The 19,046-nt window shown below is 42.8% G+C and overlaps 1 protein-coding gene across 2 annotated transcripts in view; it reads left to right on the top strand.

The window, feature by feature from the left end:
* Window positions 1-19,046, top strand: part of EGFR (epidermal growth factor receptor) — a 158,355-nt gene that overhangs the window by 108,755 nt on the left and 30,554 nt on the right. For both annotated transcript variants that reach the window (XM_040058184.2, XM_040058176.2), the window contains exons 2-15: window positions 240-391; window positions 1,891-2,077; window positions 2,737-2,871; window positions 4,622-4,690; window positions 6,906-7,024; window positions 8,444-8,585; window positions 9,266-9,382; window positions 9,940-10,066; window positions 10,165-10,238; window positions 11,413-11,503; window positions 12,259-12,458; window positions 13,509-13,641; window positions 14,998-15,097; window positions 17,020-17,177. In XM_040058184.2, the coding sequence (XP_039914118.1) occupies window positions 240-391; window positions 1,891-2,077; window positions 2,737-2,871; window positions 4,622-4,690; window positions 6,906-7,024; window positions 8,444-8,585; window positions 9,266-9,382; window positions 9,940-10,066; window positions 10,165-10,238; window positions 11,413-11,503; window positions 12,259-12,458; window positions 13,509-13,641; window positions 14,998-15,097; window positions 17,020-17,177 (1,804 nt within the window). The remainder of the gene's footprint in view (window positions 1-239; window positions 392-1,890; window positions 2,078-2,736; window positions 2,872-4,621; window positions 4,691-6,905; window positions 7,025-8,443; window positions 8,586-9,265; window positions 9,383-9,939; window positions 10,067-10,164; window positions 10,239-11,412; window positions 11,504-12,258; window positions 12,459-13,508; window positions 13,642-14,997; window positions 15,098-17,019; window positions 17,178-19,046) is intronic.

Here is a 19,046-nt window from a genome sequence, read left to right as displayed (position 1 = left end):
TCTATAACAGAAGGTGGTGGAGGGTTATTTCAGCTCTAAATTCTGGTACATCTCTGTCCCTGGGAAACACTGCATGCTTCCTACACGATTGCCATTAGAGTCATGACAGATAATGTTCTTGTTTCTTATGAAGCTGATGCTTAGCTTACTGTTGTGCTGTTAAAGATAAGTGAGCAACAAGTCTTTGCCCTGTAGTTATTCTTTCTTTCCTTCACAGAGCTTTCTCCTTTCCTCCACAGTTTGTCAAGGGACAAATAACAAGCTGACCCAACTGGGACATGTGGAAGACCATTTCACCAGCCTGCAGAGGATGTACAACAATTGCGAGGTGGTACTCAGCAACCTGGAGATTACTTACGTGGAGCACAATCGTGACCTCTCTTTCCTGAAGGTTAGTGTTCATGGCCAATGGGGCCTTCTCTGCTACAACAAATCCCTCTCCATATTTTCAGTGCAAAGGATCAGCTGCTGATAAAATTCTGTGTTCATCCAAAAACATAACTAATGTCAGAGGAATCACAGTCCAAACATTCCTGTAGGCTGCAGGCTGCACTCCACCCTACTGTAGAAATCAGGTACTTTGAGAAGTAGCTTTTCAAATACTTGCTGCCTGTGCTGAGTGCCCTGCAGATGGGTTTCTTCTTATTTATAATTAGAATTACGCGCTTACCTGTGTCACCTCACTTCTCAGAGAGCAAAAGGCTTTTTGGTGCTGTTGGGCAAAGCAAAGCACAAAATGAGTGGCAGATTTTGAAGTGTGGAGGCCTTTTCCCTGCCCTCCAAACTGCGATCCCTTCCCCTGCCATGGTGGTGACTGTCTCTCCAGCCTGAAGTGCTCACACCCTCAGCAGGCAGGCAACTCCTGTGCAATAACTTCCCACATGGATCCTTGAAGTGATCTTCAAGATAATTCCCCATGATTGACACATGGGCTACTCCCATCTCAACATTTGTTTTGTGCACAAGTTCATGGGCAAATTACGGCAAGCTGAGGAGGGAGTGAACAGAGGATGGATATCAAAATACAGTCACAGGGTAGGAGCCATGGCTGACATGGGCACTTCCAGGTTCTCCACCAGCAAGTAACAAGCAAGATTAAAAAATCTATTGTTTGAACATATGGGTTACAAATATGATGGTATTGCCGTTCTTCTTTCCCAAACACAACTTGATCATGGAGCTCAGGGTTCCAAGGAACGTAATGAGTGTCTTGAAAATTTACTGGTAGGCTCCATAGTAAAGGGAAATATCTTAAGTAGTAGCCTGAAGGATTTTTACTTGTGATTTTTGTAGGGGATAGAAATCCATACATTTCACAGTGCAAGACAGTAATTAACCCACATGCAAGAACAGTACCTCACTTGTCTTTTTGTCCTGTAAAGATAAGTATTATATAAAAGGGAAAAGGTTGCCTAGTGTTCCCCTCTGATAAGCAAGGGAAGGGGCGTGGTAGAGACAATGTAAAAGCCTGAATCGGGTGGCTTCTCTGTGCTGCCAGTTGTTCAAGGTTAGGCAAGTGTTTATGGGAAGCATCACACTTAGTTGCATGCTTTGCATGCTTAGTTGCATTGCATTTCATGCATGCTTGCCCTTTTCTCCTGCATCCCCTAGTCAGCCCCACTTACCCTTACTTGGGGACAGAACAAGGTTATGCTGGACCTTTGGAATGACCCACTGGTAGTTGCTGAAAGGGTGAGTTTAGACATGCTTAACCACCCAGGTTTTTCACACAGTCCCTTTTTCTTCTTAGATTTATTTATTTTTAATGAGTTTAAGTGGTCTGTCATTCCTTAAAATTGAAAGATGGCAGATTGGAGGAGTGGGAGGAGGAAAGCAGTTACTGAAGTGTACTATGGATTAAGCACCTAGTTTCTTCTGTTTTTCTCTCAGACAATACAGGAGGTTGCAGGCTACGTGCTCATCGCACTTAACATGGTGGATGTCATTCCCCTTGAAAACCTCCAGATCATCCGAGGCAACGTGCTGTATGACAACTCTTACGCCCTGGCAGTTTTATCCAACTACCACATGAATAAAACCCAGGGACTCCAACAGCTGCCAATGAAGCGGCTTTCAGGTGAGACACGGGCAAGAGGTGGAGGTTGGTCTCTAAAGCCAACTTCAACTGTCAGCTTATTGGTGTCAAGATCTATTGGAGATTGCCCCTCAAAGTCATATGCCATGAAACCTCACTTTAAAAGCAAGGATCTAAGTGTTGTTTCCTAATTGCTTTCCTGCTAGCCTGTTTTCTGCAAAAGACAAAGAAAATTCATCAAGATTCATCTTAGCTCCTGAAACTGGCAAAGGAGTATCCATTTGTTATTTTGTATTATTTGATTCCAGTGCATGCATATCAGTATTTTTGGTTAGATCCCTGTGGGAACTGGTAATCTGCGTGTCTCATGTGGTCTCTGACTATGCACACCAGCAGTGCCTACTCTCCTGAGTGCTGTGGGCCCTAGAGGTGGCACCAGGCACGATGCATAGTGGCATCTTTGTGGCATCTGAGAAAAGCTGACTCTGCAGAACCTTTCAGTCTGATCCTGGTGTTAGTTACATCATCAGGAGTGCTGGTGCCCTGCAGATTGTTCCTTTCTGTCAGTATCATGTGACAGAGATGCAGAAAGACGTAACTTATTTTTCTTTCTTTAGACCAGAGACATTCTGGGGATGTCTCTGGGGCAAATTAGGGGTTTGCTTCACGTAGCAATTTTTTTGTTGTTGTTTCTGTAACAGAAATTCTCAATGGAGGTGTTAAAATCAGCAACAACCCCAAACTGTGCAACATGGACACTGTTCTTTGGAATGACATCATTGACACAGGCAAGAAGCCTCCCACAGTGCTTGAATTTGCGAGCAACCTGTCCTCTTGTGAGTATTAATTTATCAAAAGTGCTATGTGTCCCCCTCCATTTCAGAGAGTAAAATGAACATCCCATCTTCCATGCCGTTGGTTCCTGGTCCAGCAATTTCTAATGGAGGCCACCAAGCCCTGTTCCAAGAGAAGTGCTTCCATTTCTGCACCACTGGCCTAGAATAGAATTTTTCATGATTGTTAGGTCCTTAACTCATAGCTCAGCAAAGTTCTTGGGAATGTTGCTCTTGGTTTAAGACAGTACCCTGCACATTTGCTCAGCTCAGAAAGACAGCTCAGAAAAACGTACATCCATTTACTTTTCCAGCAATCCTCTGTTTACAGTGTAAGACTCTGGTCTAGAAAAAACATACGGGTAGATTAATGGAGTTACTTGAAGCTTTTTTAGAGCTAAGGCCCAAGTTGAATGCTGTAAAATTCTCCTGCTTTGGGCTGCACAGATTACTCTGGCAAATCTCACACTTCAGATCAACAGGGAGATGAGGGGATATTTAAAAGTTTGTACAGCATCTGCTTAGAGCAGGCTCAAGCTAATCCTTCAGCCTTATGAGTACCTCGTAAAATCCCCAGTCATTTCACAGAAAGGAGGGTTTATTTTAATTTCTGAGCATTTCATTTCTGGCACTATAAATTGGCAGGAAAACATATTTTCTTTATCTTCTTCCAGTTGCATAATTGTCTGAGAGCTAATAGCCAACTTCTGTGTTGACTTATTTTTCTACAGAGCCCTGGCGTAATCAAGGAGTTACAAACTATACGTGTCAGGACAGGAATTTGGCTCTGAACACCACAGAAATGTTAACCTTTAACTTTTCAACTTTAAAAAAAAAAAAAAAAAGCTCTTTGGTCCCACACCAAATCAATCAACTCTTGGACAAGTATTGGCATTTGTTCAGCTATTTGATGGCTGATGGGGGGAAGGAGAATCATGCTATTAGTGGGAAGAAACACTCTACTAGTAAATGCCTTTTAAATGTAGTGAATTCCACATTAATCTGCTAAGACAGCCTTTTCAGTTTTAATAATGGTCCCACACTCTAAAATAAGTTGTTTCTCTGGGACTTTGCTTGTCATTAAGAGAAAGAAGAAGAAGGAACAGAGCAAGGAGGGAGGAATGGGAAAGAAGCCAGCACTGAACCCTCGAAGTCAGGCAAGATGTCTGTCCATCCTACCCACCTCTCCATCAATTGTCCATCTCCAGCATAGTCCTACACAAGGAGTATTTTTGGCAGAGGATGGGAGGAGGGCACGAAGCAGACAAGTCAGATTACTTTGTGGTCTGAGTAGCTGGCAGTTGCCTGTGAATCCAGTTGGATTTGTTTTCTTTTTAGAACTGTCTTGTTCAGAAACACTGATTTACATGTGGCCTGTAGTGAGCAGCTGGCACATGCCTGACTTCAAGCAAGTCAGTGGTGACTTGCCATTACATGAAAACCTCAGCAGAAGGGCCAGCTGGGCAGTAGCTGAGATTCCTGTTCCTGGGAAAAATATGCCTCTTTCGTAAGCTAGACTGGCTGGGTATTGTGCTTGCTTGCTCAAAGGTGTGGAGGTGGAGAACTGCACGTAGGAAAGCAGAGGTGAACAAAGGATAACAAATTCAGCTCTCAAATTCTTTGAGCAGTGTTATATAGATGCTTCCTACCCTGGTTTATCAGGAAGGAAATCTCAAGTCATTGTTTTCTGTTGTTCATAGTACATTGTTGTTTTCTTTGTTTACAGAATATTATACTCTCTCTTGTGTTTTAGGTCCTAAATGCCATCAGAACTGCACAGAAGACCACTGTTGGGGCCCTGGTGAACAAAACTGCCAGACATGTAAGCCTGCAGATCAGTTAGGGGAGAGCTTGTGTGCTCTAACATATATACTACATTTCTGTCTACTGAAAAACTAACCATAATTATGCAGGTGGTATGCTTGACTGATGCTAAGAGAGCAGCAGAAACATCCATTTACAAGTGCCTGAGATTTTGCAACAGTCTATTTTTCCTAAAGTAAAGGCTGAGAAAGAACACCATGTCAATTTGTTTCACTGGCTTTTTGTTGTTTTTTTTTTTTTCTCTAAAATGTGGGGAAATACACTGGGTTTTGTTTTGTGAAAAGTTCAGTGGAAAGACTGCTGATCTAGACATAATGCAAATGGAAGCAACATCCTACATTCAGTTTTCCATTGCAAATAATCACCTGAACCTAAGTTTTTTGTCTGCAAATATCAAGCCAAATTTGTATGACCTAGAGCTTGAGAAAAGAGGAGCATATACCTTTCCTGTCTTCATTTAGTGTAAGCTTCAATTTTTGTCAGTTGGCTCTGCAGTTTGGCTCTCAGGGTGGACAGTGGCTGTGCATACAAAGCCCTTCCTGGGCTGGTTCCTGCGGCTGAGACTGCACAGCTGTCCCAGGACCTTGCGAAACCTCAGGTCTCAGCCCTGCAAGCTTCCAGCATTTAAAAACCCTTGCTGGAATCAGGAGGTTGTCAAGTGCATAAAACAAAATCTTTTGCGGGCTCTTGCTCACCTCTCCAGGCATTTAAGAATCTGGCCAACTGAAAATGTATCCCACATTTCCATATGTGGGAAAGTTTGGGGGATATGTCTTTCTCCTGAACGTGGGATATTCTATATGAAGTAAAAATGTTTAACGTAATGTATGTTTCCAGCAGGAAACTCTAGTCAATAGTTATCAAAGTGATGAGGTGCTTTATTCCCCTGCTAATTCTTATGAAAAAAATTGTATCAAAATGCTGTTCATGTAGAACAATGTGCCTTTTATTCCCCTGTTTCTAGTTGACTGGAGGAGTTGCTATCAGAGAAGCTAATGCATACTGTGGAAAGAATCTGTTTCCTTGAAAACACAGTACCTTGCTTACAGGCCTACAAGAAAAAAAAAAAAAAAAAATACAGTTTGGATACAGAACTGTGTAATGGAATAAGAATATATAATTTTTGGAAATCACTGTTACATACTCTGTAGCTGGGTATTTTTTGAAATATTTTTCTGTTAATTAACAACCATGGTTTTCAGACTTACAGGAATTCCTGATAATATTGTAACTCATTTGTGCCAACTGTGAAGTTGATAACAGTTAGCACAGTGCACAGCTGAAATGCTCAGGGTGCTGTATGAAGCAGCGTAGCCATCAGGTTCTTCTGGCACCTCATGCCAGGCTCCATGGATCAGAAATTTTTAAGAGAACAAACACTCCCATTTTGGGTCTCCTCTGGTATAAAAACATGCTAGCTGTTCATTTGTGGGGCTTTTTAAAATTGTTCTGATTATCCTTTTTTCTGCTTTGATATTCAAATGAAGAAGCTTTCCCAATTCTCAACAAAATGTTGCAGGCAGTTTTTCCTTCCCTGCAAAAAGTTGGATCAGGGCCAGTTCTTCCATTGGGTTGTTGCACTGGTGCAAACCCTGGGGGAGTTGTGTAATGAAGATAAAATTTGGCCAAGGATTTGAACATTAAAGAAAAATAATTCAATGTGCGTATGAAATCTGCTTGCTGAGTGAGTCTCCCCTATCTCCAAAAATTTTGGAAACGTTTTAGTGCATTAAAGGGACATTTTAAGCACCACACCAACAATGTACAGTTTCCAGTTATAGTACAGAATCCTGGCAATTCTGTCACATTGTTTTTCCCAAAGTTAGCACCAATAATAGTAAATTTTCTCGGTGAAATGGAGACAGATTCTACGCTGTTGCCCAGCTATGAGATGCAATGACTCTGTCACAGAGTTTTACTTGTTCTAGGCATTGAGGCAACAGGGTTTTTCTTTCTAAGCAGGACATGTTTCCTGGCTGGGATCAGAGTTCTTAGCACCTCATAAGAGCCAAGATAATTACAGGCTGAACATGACCCCTTCTTACCACCACCCACACTCGCTCTCACCCCTCCCAAACTTTGGCCTTAAATGAGGACAGAATGTCCCATGAGGAAAATCTAGCACAGAACCTGTACCAGACCCTTTCTCCGTATTTCTTGATCTCATTGCAGCAAGTACAGCTGATGTTTTTAATTTTTTTTGTATCTTCCAGTAACAAAAGTCATCTGTGCTCAGCAGTGCTCTGGTCGCTGCAGGGGAAAGGTGCCCAGCGACTGCTGCCACAACCAGTGTGCCGCAGGGTGCACCGGGCCTCGGGAGAGTGACTGCCTGGTAATGATGCTACACCACCACCACAATGGCTTCGATCCCTGACACGAGCAGGGCGACCAGCTGCATGAGCTCTAGCCTTCTTCAGCCCCAGAAGGCCTCCTGAGAGTTGCTGACCTGGAGGGTTTCCCTGCATGGGTGGTTGTTGGGAGGGAAGATGGCATGAACTTCACAGCACCCTTAGCTGGTCATTACTGACTCTGCCCAGGGACCTTCCTAGTGTGTTCCGAAGCAGTGCTAATGCCTTTGACTGCCCAGTGAGCCCAATGTTGTTGCAGAGCATCTTAAATGATTGCTGTAGGCAACTTCCCCATATGAGCAGGTCCGCTGGCCCACAGCTGCCCCCACGGTGCAGCAGTTTTGCCAGGCCAGCACAGCTTTGCCTTGTACTCCTTAGCACTAGTCAGTAATAACCTTGGTTTACTAAAGAAAGAAGTTGTAAGGGAAGTAAAAAGTGATGGATCCTCACTATTTTGCATTTTGCCAAATTTCACGCATGAAATATGGGTTTCCCTTTCTGCTTATGACTTGCCACAAAAGCATTGTATTTGGGGAGCCCTGGGACAGTGAAGAGAAAGGAAACAAATGGAGCTTCTTTAGGGAATAAATGTCTCATAGCTTTTCCACAAGAGTTTCAGGGGTTTGGTGCATGCTGTGGTTTTTAACTCTTCCCCACGTTTGCACTACACTTGATTCAGAATGAAGTGACTTCTCAGTAACCACGATAGAAATTGTCTGTGCTGGATTTTATTGTTGTTACCTCTATTCCTGGTTTCTTTTAAGATGGCTATGATCCCCTTACTGCTTCGCAGAGATGACAGTTACTCTCTCTCTTCTGGAAAGCCAGGGCAGAAGAAAGGGGAAAAAGAGAATCATTATTAATTTAATGCAGATTTAGATTGGAAGAACCAACTTGCCCTTCATAAATGCTTGCTAAATTGTTCATTACCTGCAGCCAAATATAATGGCTTGCGTTTAATATTTAGCTAGAAAAGTTAGTAATTGGCAGGAAAGGACTTGATTTGATTTGATTTAGGTTATTAAAAACTGGCCAAGAAAAGTACAGTTTCTCTTGATCTGGTTCCTGCTTGTAGGAAAAATTTTTCAGTCTAAGGCATGCAGATTTGCTCCTGTTCCCACGTGAATCCCAGCAGCTCTCCAAGCAGAGTGCCAAGGTTTCTTGTTCAGAAAAAAGAAAAGCTCATGCTTTCTTTTTTAAAAAAATACTAAACTCCACTGCCCAGCCTGAAGCAGCCTTTCAACTTCAGATCCTGAGGGACCATCCCTGTAGCTGCTTGGGGTTTCCATTAGAGCTAAGCAGGAAGCAGATGAGGCCATCAGAGTGTTTTGAAGACCTGATGTAAAATCACTGTGACTTTTTAAGGAGAAGGCAGTTTAATGGGTGCTGTTGTTCAATTACAGGCATGTCGCAAGTTTCGGGATGATGCTACGTGCAAGGATACATGTCCCCCATTGGTCCTGTATAACCCCACCACTTACCAGATGGATGTGAACCCTGAAGGAAAGTACAGCTTTGGAGCCACTTGTGTGAAGGAATGTCCACGTAAGTTCATTTCAGGTTGCAGCCGCAGAGGAGGTGGGGAGTTGGAGAAAACGGGGAAGGGTCCTATGTCATCCCTCTGTGTTGTGGTCAGGTGAAAGAGAGCACTTGTTCTCTTCAGCTTCTGTGGGAACTGAGAGGAGGTGACAAAGTGAGCCTCTTCAAACAGCCTGCATCCAGCACCTTGCCTAATTTTTAATCTTTGCATTTTGACTTCTGAAAATTTTTCTCTTGGTAAAGAGAAAGGCAGCTTCTAAAAACAAGGCTATATCAGATCAATGCTATGGATTACCAAAGCATTATCAACTTTTAACTGGTTCTTAATTAGGACTGTTAAAAAGTTATTGATTTTAACACTCTGTCTCCAGGCCTGTGATCATTGTTTTCTCTACACATGCTTGCTTTTCCATTCGTGCTGTTCCATTTCTGTATTTTTTAAATCCATCAAGACTTGAATGTTGTTTTATCCTTCTGTGACCATTCCCCTCCCCTAAAATGGTGATAGAACTGTATGTTCATGGGCCTTCAAATGATATTTGTGATGTTCATAATTAATGCCTGTACTTTCCTGAGTGTGGCAAAAGCTCAAATCCCCTTTTTCTTCCAAGTCTTGAAGTGCTTGTCTGCACCTCAAAGCATCCCTCTTGTATTTCAGTCGTGTTTGTATCTTTTTTTTTTCCCAGACAACTACGTGGTGACAGACCACGGCTCCTGCGTTCGCTCGTGCAACGCTGATACTTATGAAGTGGAAGAAAATGGTGTTCGGAAGTGTAAAAAGTGTGATGGGCTATGCAGCAAAGGTATAAAAAGCATGGAATAAACCAGTAAGGCTTTGAGATGATAGAGAACTTACTAGGAAAGGTGTGGGGAGTTCTGATCTTAGTTAAGTGCAAATTCAATATAAATCAGATCCAGTGATAGTTTGGAGATCTGACAAGTGGTGTGATCAGGAAGCATGACTATGGAGCATGCTCTCCAGATCAGATACACCGCAAGTACAGTAGATAAAGTGTGTGCTGTGTGCATGTATATCTTGCACATCAGCCTTCTCCATTTGTCCTTCCCTGTGTCTCATCAAGGGGAATGGAAATGGGACAGAGAGAGAAGAGAATGTGCCGGAGCCTGTGTGCAGAGATGCTCAGACCAGAGCTGCACAGCTGGGCAAGCGGGAAACAGTTATCCTGTGGCACTTTCTGAAAAGCAAAAATAGTCAAAAGATATATGAAACTGATCTTAGAGTGGTATGTTTGACAATACAGAAATTCTTTCTGAACTCGTGGCACCTCCTTGTTTCTACCCTGCCATGTGACTGGGCTTCACTTTTGTCCCCCTAACTTTTGTATCTCTACTTCAACAGTGTGCAATGGCATTGGAATAGGTGAACTCAAAGGGATCCTCTCCATAAATGCAACGAATATTGACTCCTTCAGAAACTGTACCAAGATCAATGGAGACGTCAGCATTCTCCCAGTTGCATTTCTAGGGTGAGTTACCTGCTGGTTATCAAGCACTGAAAGAAAAGGGCTAGGGAAAATCCAGACTAAGCTGTTCTTTTCCCAATTTCTCATTCTGTTTGTTTCAGTGATGCCTTCACAAAGACCCTGCCTTTGGATCCCAAGAAGCTGGATGTCTTCAAAACAGTCAAAGAAATATCAGGTTAGCAGTGAATTTAAGCTCAGATCTTTTTTGACTGATACTGCCAAAAACACAAATAGGGAGGAGGGCAATTTTTTAAGCACATGAAGAGAAGTGTATCCAAAGTGTTTCTTTGTCCCTGAGCTAACAAGGGTCACTCTTAACCAAGGTGGTCAGCAGCACTTTGCCAGCATTACACCCACGTAACCCATACTGGTCTTCCATCCAAGGTGTGTGGTTTGGCCAGAACATCTCTTCTGCTGAACTGTCAGCTCTAGAGATGAGTAAAAGCAGTGGAGATCCTCAGCCACCCAAGAAGCATGTGGTGATGCAAAGGCGTGCCACTCTGGCTATAAAAAGCCAAGTGTGTTTCTATTTGTGGAAAACGTTTCAGCAGCTTCTTAGGGAAGCATGCTCAGTGGCTTGCGTCATCCTTATGGAGACACCCTCTCCAGCCTCAAGAGTTCTTCCTTGGAGTGAATGTGTCTCCATGTGCACAAAGCTGCCAGCAGAACACTCAGCCACCTTTTTGCTCCTAGTATCAATTAAAAGTAATTGTGTTCAGCCCATTATGAAATGAATGTAACATCAGGGCTAGGTCTACAGACGTGACTCCAGTTCTCCTTTTCTTTCTCTCTCACCTGTGTGGTTCCCTTCAGGGCAGCAATGACTAAGTGCAGAGCTTCATTCAGTAGCCTGCAATTTTCCAAATTCTCCCCTTCCTCCCAAACACCTCAGCTGAGTGGAGAATTCTGCTTGCCTCAGAAAATCCACTTCAAGTAGCTATTCTGCTCTGTTCCCACTTTTCAGTGTTCCTTTTCCTTGGGGTCAGCTGAAAAATGGAGTGCTGTCTTTCTCCCACAGATCCAGAGTCTGCAGCATCTCAGCCAGGGTATCTACTGGCAAGAGCCATGGTTGCTAGTGACTCGGTGTGGCAGGATGTGCAGCTCACCGACATGCTCTGTTACGCTCCTAAGCCCTCATGGTGGGCTAAGAAGTAAACTGTTTATAAAACAGGGTTTAAAAATATCTCCTTGGTTCCTAAAATGTCATGTTAGACTTTGAGATCCTTCAGATAAGCATAGGGAAAGCACAAGCGCCTTCTCCTGGTGCAAGATTTGCTAGAGAGAAGGTTCTGCTGCCAGTGGGTTTATTTCCATTATGATTATTTTTTAATCTTCTTTTCTTCTTTCAGGATTTTTATTGATTCAGGCCTGGCCTGAGAATGCTACTGATCTCTATGCTTTTGAAAATCTGGAGATTATACGAGGCAGAACAAAGCAACAGTAAGTAAATTATGTGCCACAGCCACTCTAAGAGAAACCCTGTTTTGAGCTGCCCTTGGCTGAGCACACCAAGGTTGCCAGCAGTGTGAGACTCTGGTGTCCCAAAACTGATGCAAAATGGGGCAAACCCTGCAAGGAGTAGAGCACCATCTCTGTAGCACAGATAATGCGCCCTGGGAGTAAAGACCCTCAGCTCTGTGCCATATATGGAGGCCTGCCCTGAGCCTGCTTTCAGGACCAGGGTCTCCCCCACCGCCCTGGAAGCACAGGCAGGACAGAAAGTGCTCTTTACAGTCTGAGCTAAGTCATAATATGATCAGAAGCACTGTGGGATTTGAGGTAGCTGGGCAGTCGTGGATGGAGGCTGCCAAGCAGTGCAGACATCAGCAGTGCTTCCAATGCCCTCCTAGGATTGAACCAAGCTGAAGAATGACTTGGTGGACAAGCACAAAATAATAGCTGCTTCACCTACCTACAGCCATTGTTCCACATAATTTACTTGGCAGAACGCTTGTGTCTTGCCAGTTTTAGCTTAAAAAGCCCTTGCAAAACCAGATGTGAATGTTGCAGTTGTTACGTAATAGGCGTGTAATGTACGAGGCATTAAGTTTAGAGGGCTGAGCAGAATCTTGCTTGAAGAAAATGCAGTTCACAGCAAGACGCATTTGACAACTAAAAGAAAAACATGCTGAGTAAATCTTGCTTACTAATTACCTTTGTTGCATGTTTTTTCTATTTGTCCATCTCCATTTTAGTGGCCAGTATTCCCTTGCAGTTGTTAACTTGAAGATACAGTCCCTAGGGCTGCGCTCCCTCAAGGAAATAAGTGATGGAGATGTTGCCATTATGAGGAACAAGAACCTCTGCTATGCTGACACCATGGACTGGCGCAGCCTCTTTGCAACTGAGAGCCAGAAAACGAAGATTTTACAGAACAGAGATAAAAATGAGTGTGGTAAGTGAGTGCTGCATTCCTGCTCACCATTAAAGCTCATGCTGAAATTCAAGAGTAGGCTTGCATTTTCATGATTCAAGCAAGGCTTTTTTCTCCATGTTCCTCTGGAGTCATTAGTGATACCGCTTTAATGGAAGGAGTGAGGGAAGTGTGGGACTTTTTTTTCTTCCCACCAAAATGTGGATTTTGTGGTGTCCAGCAAATCAGGAGCTTCTTCACTACTATGAACGTAATGAAGCCACATCAGTTGAAGGACACAAAAGCTAACTCCTAACGCTGGTCTTTTTTGACCAGGTCAAAGCTGTTTTTCAACCATACTGCTATTGACTGCAGTGGTCCCTGGGCCAAAATCTAATTATTTTGTTTTGCAGAGTATGAATTTGTTGCATTTTAGAAATTTGTCATAGAAATACAGAATGGTTTGTGTGAGAAGGGACCTTTAAATCATTTAATTTAAGTCATGTAGGCCAACCCCCCTGCTGTGGGCAGTTATGTCTTTCACTAGACCAGGTTGCTCAGGGCCCCATCCAATCTGACCTTGAACTTTGTGGGATTAGGTATCCACCAACATATCCTCTGCAACTCATGCCAGCATCTCACCACCCACTGTAACTATGTCTTCATTGTAGCCATTAATCTATCCACTCCTTCAGTTTAAAAGCATTTCCCCTTGTCCTGTCACCACATGCCCTGTTAAAAAGTTGTTTTAACTGCCCTTCAAGTACATAAAAGCCCCAATTATGTTTCTCCAGAGCTGTCTCTTACCCAGAGTGGACAACCCCAGCTCCCTCAGCCTGATTTAACTTTATTATACATCTGTTAAGCTGTCACAGAGGAGATCATTCTTATTTTGAATGGCCAGAAGTCACTCAATTTCAGGCTTTGAGATTTAGAGAAGCATGATTACTCCTCTCCCACTCCACCAGAAGATTCATATCTGTTTTGGAATAAGCTGGGGAAACTGGTTGGTCAGAAAGAGGGAGAATGGAGAGTTTGACCACACTCTTGCCTTGACATTCAAGTCTTTTCTTGTCCCTCTTTCTCTCTCAGCTGCTGCCAAGCATGTTTGTGACCCCCTGTGCTCAGACGTAGGCTGCTGGGGCCCTGGGCCCTTCCACTGCTTCTCCTGCAGGTTTTTTGATCGTCAGAAAGAATGTGTGAAACAATGCAACATCCTGCAAGGGTAAGGTGTCTCAGGGGTGCTTTAGGTTTTGGTGATGGTATGGGGGTTTTGGTTTTTAAAATGTGTTGTAGCTAGAAAGAAAGCAAGAGACTGGGTCTCTGGTTGTACGGGGTTTCCCCAGTTTTGCAGAGATGTTGCGTGAACCACAGTACCTAGCCAAGGTACCTCTCCTTCCCCGTTCAGTATTGCTTAGGAGTTAGCTCCTGACAGGGAGACTGCTAAGAAAACATCCCCTTAAGCCCACAAGGAGACTATCTGGAGGCCCAAGGAGGCTAAGCCTTGGGCTTCATTCCCATAAGAAAGAAAGGAGTTTAAAGCCCAAGCTGTGAATGTCATGTCAAGTACACGGGGTGAGAGCCAGAGCCATTTAGAGTCTCTGGGAGCTCAGTAATCCCCAGAGCCAGGGCTTCACTGCTTGGTAGACTTCCTTCCTCTTATATTTGCCCAGATGAGCAGCTCACCCTTGCAGTGTGCAAAGTTGCAGTGAAGAGAGAATGAACTTTCATCCAAAAATCTCTGAGAGCAGCAATTTCAGGCAAAATTATTGCCTCAGCCTCACTCAGGTCATGAAAAAAAATATTGCTGCCTTGTGTGTCAATTCAATAGGTGATGTAGGTGGAAAAGACACGTCTAGCAGCAAAATTACAAAGTTTGATTTTAAAGCTCCTGAGTATTAAGCAAGTACTTGTCAGGGTTCTAATGCCTCTGATGTTTGTATTTCTCTAGTGGCTTGCAGTTTAGCAGCTGCCTTTTTTTTAAGGTGAATTCCCTCTAGCAGCTATTATAACCTGAAGGGCAGATTGGGGCATTTTTTTGTGTCAAATGATGGGTAGATTTAGTTTAATTAATAACACCATTACTTGAAGTGGAACAGCTTTATTGCTATTAAAACCATCTGTTCCCAACTTTCATATTTTAATGATTCATTATGTGTTGGAGAGAGGACATGAATTTAATGATCAGTGCCTTGCTGTTTAACTTTCTTAATTATTATTTGTAGCCTTGGAATCACCTGAACTGTTTTTGCTGATCTCTTTGCATCACTATCATTTAAAAGCCCCTAGAAATGGTTGTGAGTATTTTGTGACATTAGCTTAAAAGGGAAAGTAAACTAATTTGTAGTGTGCAATCTGGAGAGCCATGTGTTTCACTGTCAACCAAATTTCTCTTACTTTTATGTCCTCCTGGTTGCCCTGAGCAAGTGCTACTGTTGTAGCCAAGAGGGTCCCTCCTCCTGTCTCAGTACCATCAATGTAATGTGGAAAAGTCTGGAAAAGAAGAGAAGACCACAATTTATCACTTGTTATTATTTCTGAGGTTTAATTATTTCTCTTTTTTGTTGTTGTTGTTTTCCAGGGAGCCAAGAGAGTTTGAAAAGGACTCCAAGTGCCTCCCTTGCCACCCTGAGTGCCTGGTGCAAAACTCTACCATGTACAATGCCACCTGCACTGGACCTGTAAGAGCCGATTCATCTTAGCAAACTGAGCCTCAAATCGTGTATTAATATGTATTTCCCATGTTCAGATAATCCTGAGGTCTCATTTTAACCCTATTTGAGGTGAAGTCGAGAATGGGGTGGTTAGAAGTCAAGATCTTGGCACGGGAGCAGGATAGGAAACCTCAGGGTGTTATTAGTAGTAGTTTTAATAGTAGTAGTTTTATTAGTGTTAGGGTGTTAGTTTATTTTCTGACATGTAGTCCACAGTCACAGACATTGTAGAGTCTTTAATATTTTTTGTATTTCTACAGAAAAAAAATAATAACTTTGGCAAACATTTGAGTAGCATGTAACCATTCAGCTTCCAAGCTGATGTGAACACATTAGATCAAACTCAGATCTTAATTGCAAAACTCCATACCTCTGTTTTGAGATCAAATCTTCTTCCATCACAGGTCCACCTCTGTGTTATTTAAGCCAATTCTTTAAACACCTCTTGCCATGCTCAGCAGCCTCTGAGAGTTTGACCCTTGCCCATTGTTGTGGTGTAGGAATGGTACTCCCCAGCTTAAGTACTCCCACTGAGACTCTCCAAACCACAAGCCACTCACCCATTCCCTCCCCACTTTCCCCTCTGGCAGGCTGGAGAGGAGAATTGGAGGCATAAGAGGGGAAAATCATAGGTTGAGATAAGAACAATTTACTGGAAACAGCAATGAGATAAGAAAGGGAACAGTAACAGCAACAACATTAATAACAGCGTACAAGAAAGGTGAAGGATTCATACGTAATTGCTCAGAACCAGTATTACCCCAGTGTACCCTTTAGCATGCTTGCTCAACCAGAAGGAACCCCTTCTCCCTAGAAGAAACTCATTCCTCCATGGCAATGACATGAGGGGATATAGAATAACCCCCATGTCCTAGCCATGCCCCTCCTAGCTACTGCAAAAATTAACCCTGTCCTGTCAAGACCAAGGACATCCATCATCAGTTTGAAGAGTCACTGCTCAGTAATGTGAAGCATTTCCATTCTCTTCTAGCACCATGGTCTCAAGGATGTTATTTACATTATAAACTCCTTGAGGCAGTGACCCCCTGTTCCATATTTGCCTAGCATCTAGTAATCAGTCTATTATAGTGACCCTTAGACATTACAGTGATTAAAATAATCTTCCTATAGTGTGTCATACTTTTTGTCCTACTGCAACCAGCACTGTGGATCTGGTCTGTTTATTCTCTATAGTAGAATTTGACCCACAATTGCTGGTTCCCCTGCTTTAAAATATTTAGGTCATTCATGGTGCTGTTACAGTCTTAATAAAAACAGTTCTGTGAAAAATGGCCAAAGGCAATGCCTTTAAATACAAGCTAAGTCTTCAAAGTGAAAAAAAAAAAAAAAAAAAAAAAAAAAAAAAAAAAAAAAAAAAAAGCATGGACTCCTTGGGTTGCCTTCATCATTCTATGCTTCTTCCTAACAGAGGAAAGAACCTGTGCTGAGAAACCAGAAAAATAATTATTTGATTCCATATTTCAGGGAGGTATCAGGGGGTCTATATCCACTATTTTAAATTATGTGACAGTAGATTGCACCAGGTAGCAACCAAGCCGTCTGCTTTTCAGCTAACCCCTTATTAAGGTGTCATTAAATTCCTCCCCATTTAAAATGCAAAATGCAAGTTTTCCAACCAGACAGAAGGCAGGGGAGAAAAAGAAGCAACACTGTAATGTAAGAAAATACTAGCTTTAAGCAGCGGGAACTGTCTTTTGTATGGTCCATTCTGCAAGTGCAATTACTTGCAAGAATATCAGGTAGCAAGGTAATAAAACCAGGCAATGCTGAAAACTTCCAGCAGGGGAAGGCATTTAGATTTATCTTCTAAGCTTCCTTCTGAATAGGTTGATATAAGGGCATTATAAACAAGTTGTTTCTCTCTGCAGGGCCCTGACAATTGCATGAAGTGTGCCCATTTTATAGATGGCCCCCACTGTGTGAAATCCTGCCCAGCAGGGGTTCTGGGCGAGAATGACACCCTCGTCTGGAAATATGCCGATGGGAATAACGTTTGCCAGCTCTGCCATCCAAATTGCACCCGGGGGTGAGTAGAACCTGGGATTGAATGGCGACAGGAAAGAAAAGAAACAGAGAAACAGCTTGTCTCGAGCTCTTTCTCTTCCTGATGGTCCCATGTCAAACCACTGAGAAGAACTAGCAGGGAGCTAGAGAGGTCAGGAGGACACAATTAATGTAAGCAGAGTGTGGCAAACTTTGTAAGTAGGAAAAGGTCGGTGGTTCTTTGTCTTTAGGCAGAAGGAAAGGGGAAAAATAGTTTAAGGGGTTTGAAACAGGCTTGTTTGATAACTTGAAAAGAGAATTTTACAGGACTCACCCACCAGTGATGGCACCCTTTTTTCCCCACATGGCTTGTTGCTGTGTTCTCTGGTTTTTGAGGAACATCAGTGACATCTGGTGGATGCTGGGTTCCCAGGGCCCGTATTTCTCTGCACATTTCAACCTTCAGGAGGGAAATCCCAGTGATTTTCTTTCTTCCATTCCTTCTGTATGCTAGCCCTTGTTCTGAGTTTAAATCCCTGTGAGTGGGGCTTTTTTAACAGGCATCACAGTAAATTCAATCTATATGAGCCATTTTTGTCCTCATTTGGGGACGCGCCTCAACTGCAACCTGTAACAAGGTATGTATTGAACTATTTAACCTACATCACAAGTAACAGTTGTCTCCTCTCCTGATTTCCAACCTACAAAACACATGGGATGCACAGGAAAACATTTTAGGGTTTGAGAGCTGGTTATTGGACCGTGGTGCCTTCAAAACAAAAAGCCCACGTTTGTTGTATTTTCTTTCCTAGACCTCTGCTTTTCACCCTACAAGTCTGTCTGATCCAAAATCCTTCTATAACCTGCCCATAAGTGTTGCAAGAGAGGAGCTGTAACATACTCAGACCAACCATCACATTGCATATTAGCTAATCCAACTGCCAGTTCCCCACCTTCGTGGAAAAAAGGAGATGAAGTGTGGAATCAGCAAGAGCCCTTTCTAGTTCTCATTGTGAAATTCAGTGCAATGGTTTTCAGACAGTAGTTATACCAGCCTGGTGTATTTGCCACAATTTCCTGCTTTTTGTTATAGTCATAGACAAGGCTTATCAAGGCTTTTCACTGCAAGCCTGAGAAGAAATTTTCTCAGTTGAAAAGGGGTTGTAATAAGTTTGTTCTTTATTAATGACCTCAGTAGTCCCTACTGATACAAACTGGCCACAGTGGTCCAACATCCTTCTTCTAACTGGCCACATGAAAATGGAAATGCAGCTGATTACTTGAATAGTGTAATGAGTAACCACATCTAAACACGGCTTTTTTTTTTTTTTTTTTTTTTTCCACTGTGCAGCCTTGGTAGTAAGATCAAACACTAAACCCTAATGCAGATTTGGAGAACATAATTTGCCAGACAGGGATGTAAAACAAGTCACACAGTGGCTCTTAGTGCACAAGCAAGTTCCCCAAGCAGAATTGATCAGAGAAGTCAATTCCTGCCTTGCTTTAGTAGTGCATGGGGAAACCACAAGAGTCAGGCAGGAGGGTTACAGTAAGGAGACTTTAAAATGAGGGCTACCCAACATAAGCCTCAGTGTATTTGGCCCTGTGTTACTAAGGCAGAACATAAAAAGTAGTATCAATTTCATGTTTCACATGAAAGTGCTGGGCTGTTTGCATCAGTTACATTGTGAGCATGCTCAATAGCCCTATTCAGGTTGATGCCCAAATGTGGCAGATGAAATAGGCTGTTTCCTTGAAGGGTTCAAAGAGCTAGAAGGAGGTAGTGTTACAATATTTGCTATACAGATGGGACATCTGTGGCCATGGATGAGTAGGGAGCCAGTGTCAGGGTTATAATATGGGAACATGCAGTCAAGGCACAGCATTGTCCCTCTAAAGGCAATCCATCAGT

Source organism: Hirundo rustica, chromosome 1 (assembly GCF_015227805.2).
Source record: "Hirundo rustica isolate bHirRus1 chromosome 1, bHirRus1.pri.v3, whole genome shotgun sequence".
In the NCBI taxonomy this organism is placed as follows: Eukaryota; Metazoa; Chordata; class Aves; order Passeriformes; family Hirundinidae; genus Hirundo; species Hirundo rustica.
This window is presented reverse-complemented; position numbering and strand designations above follow the sequence as displayed.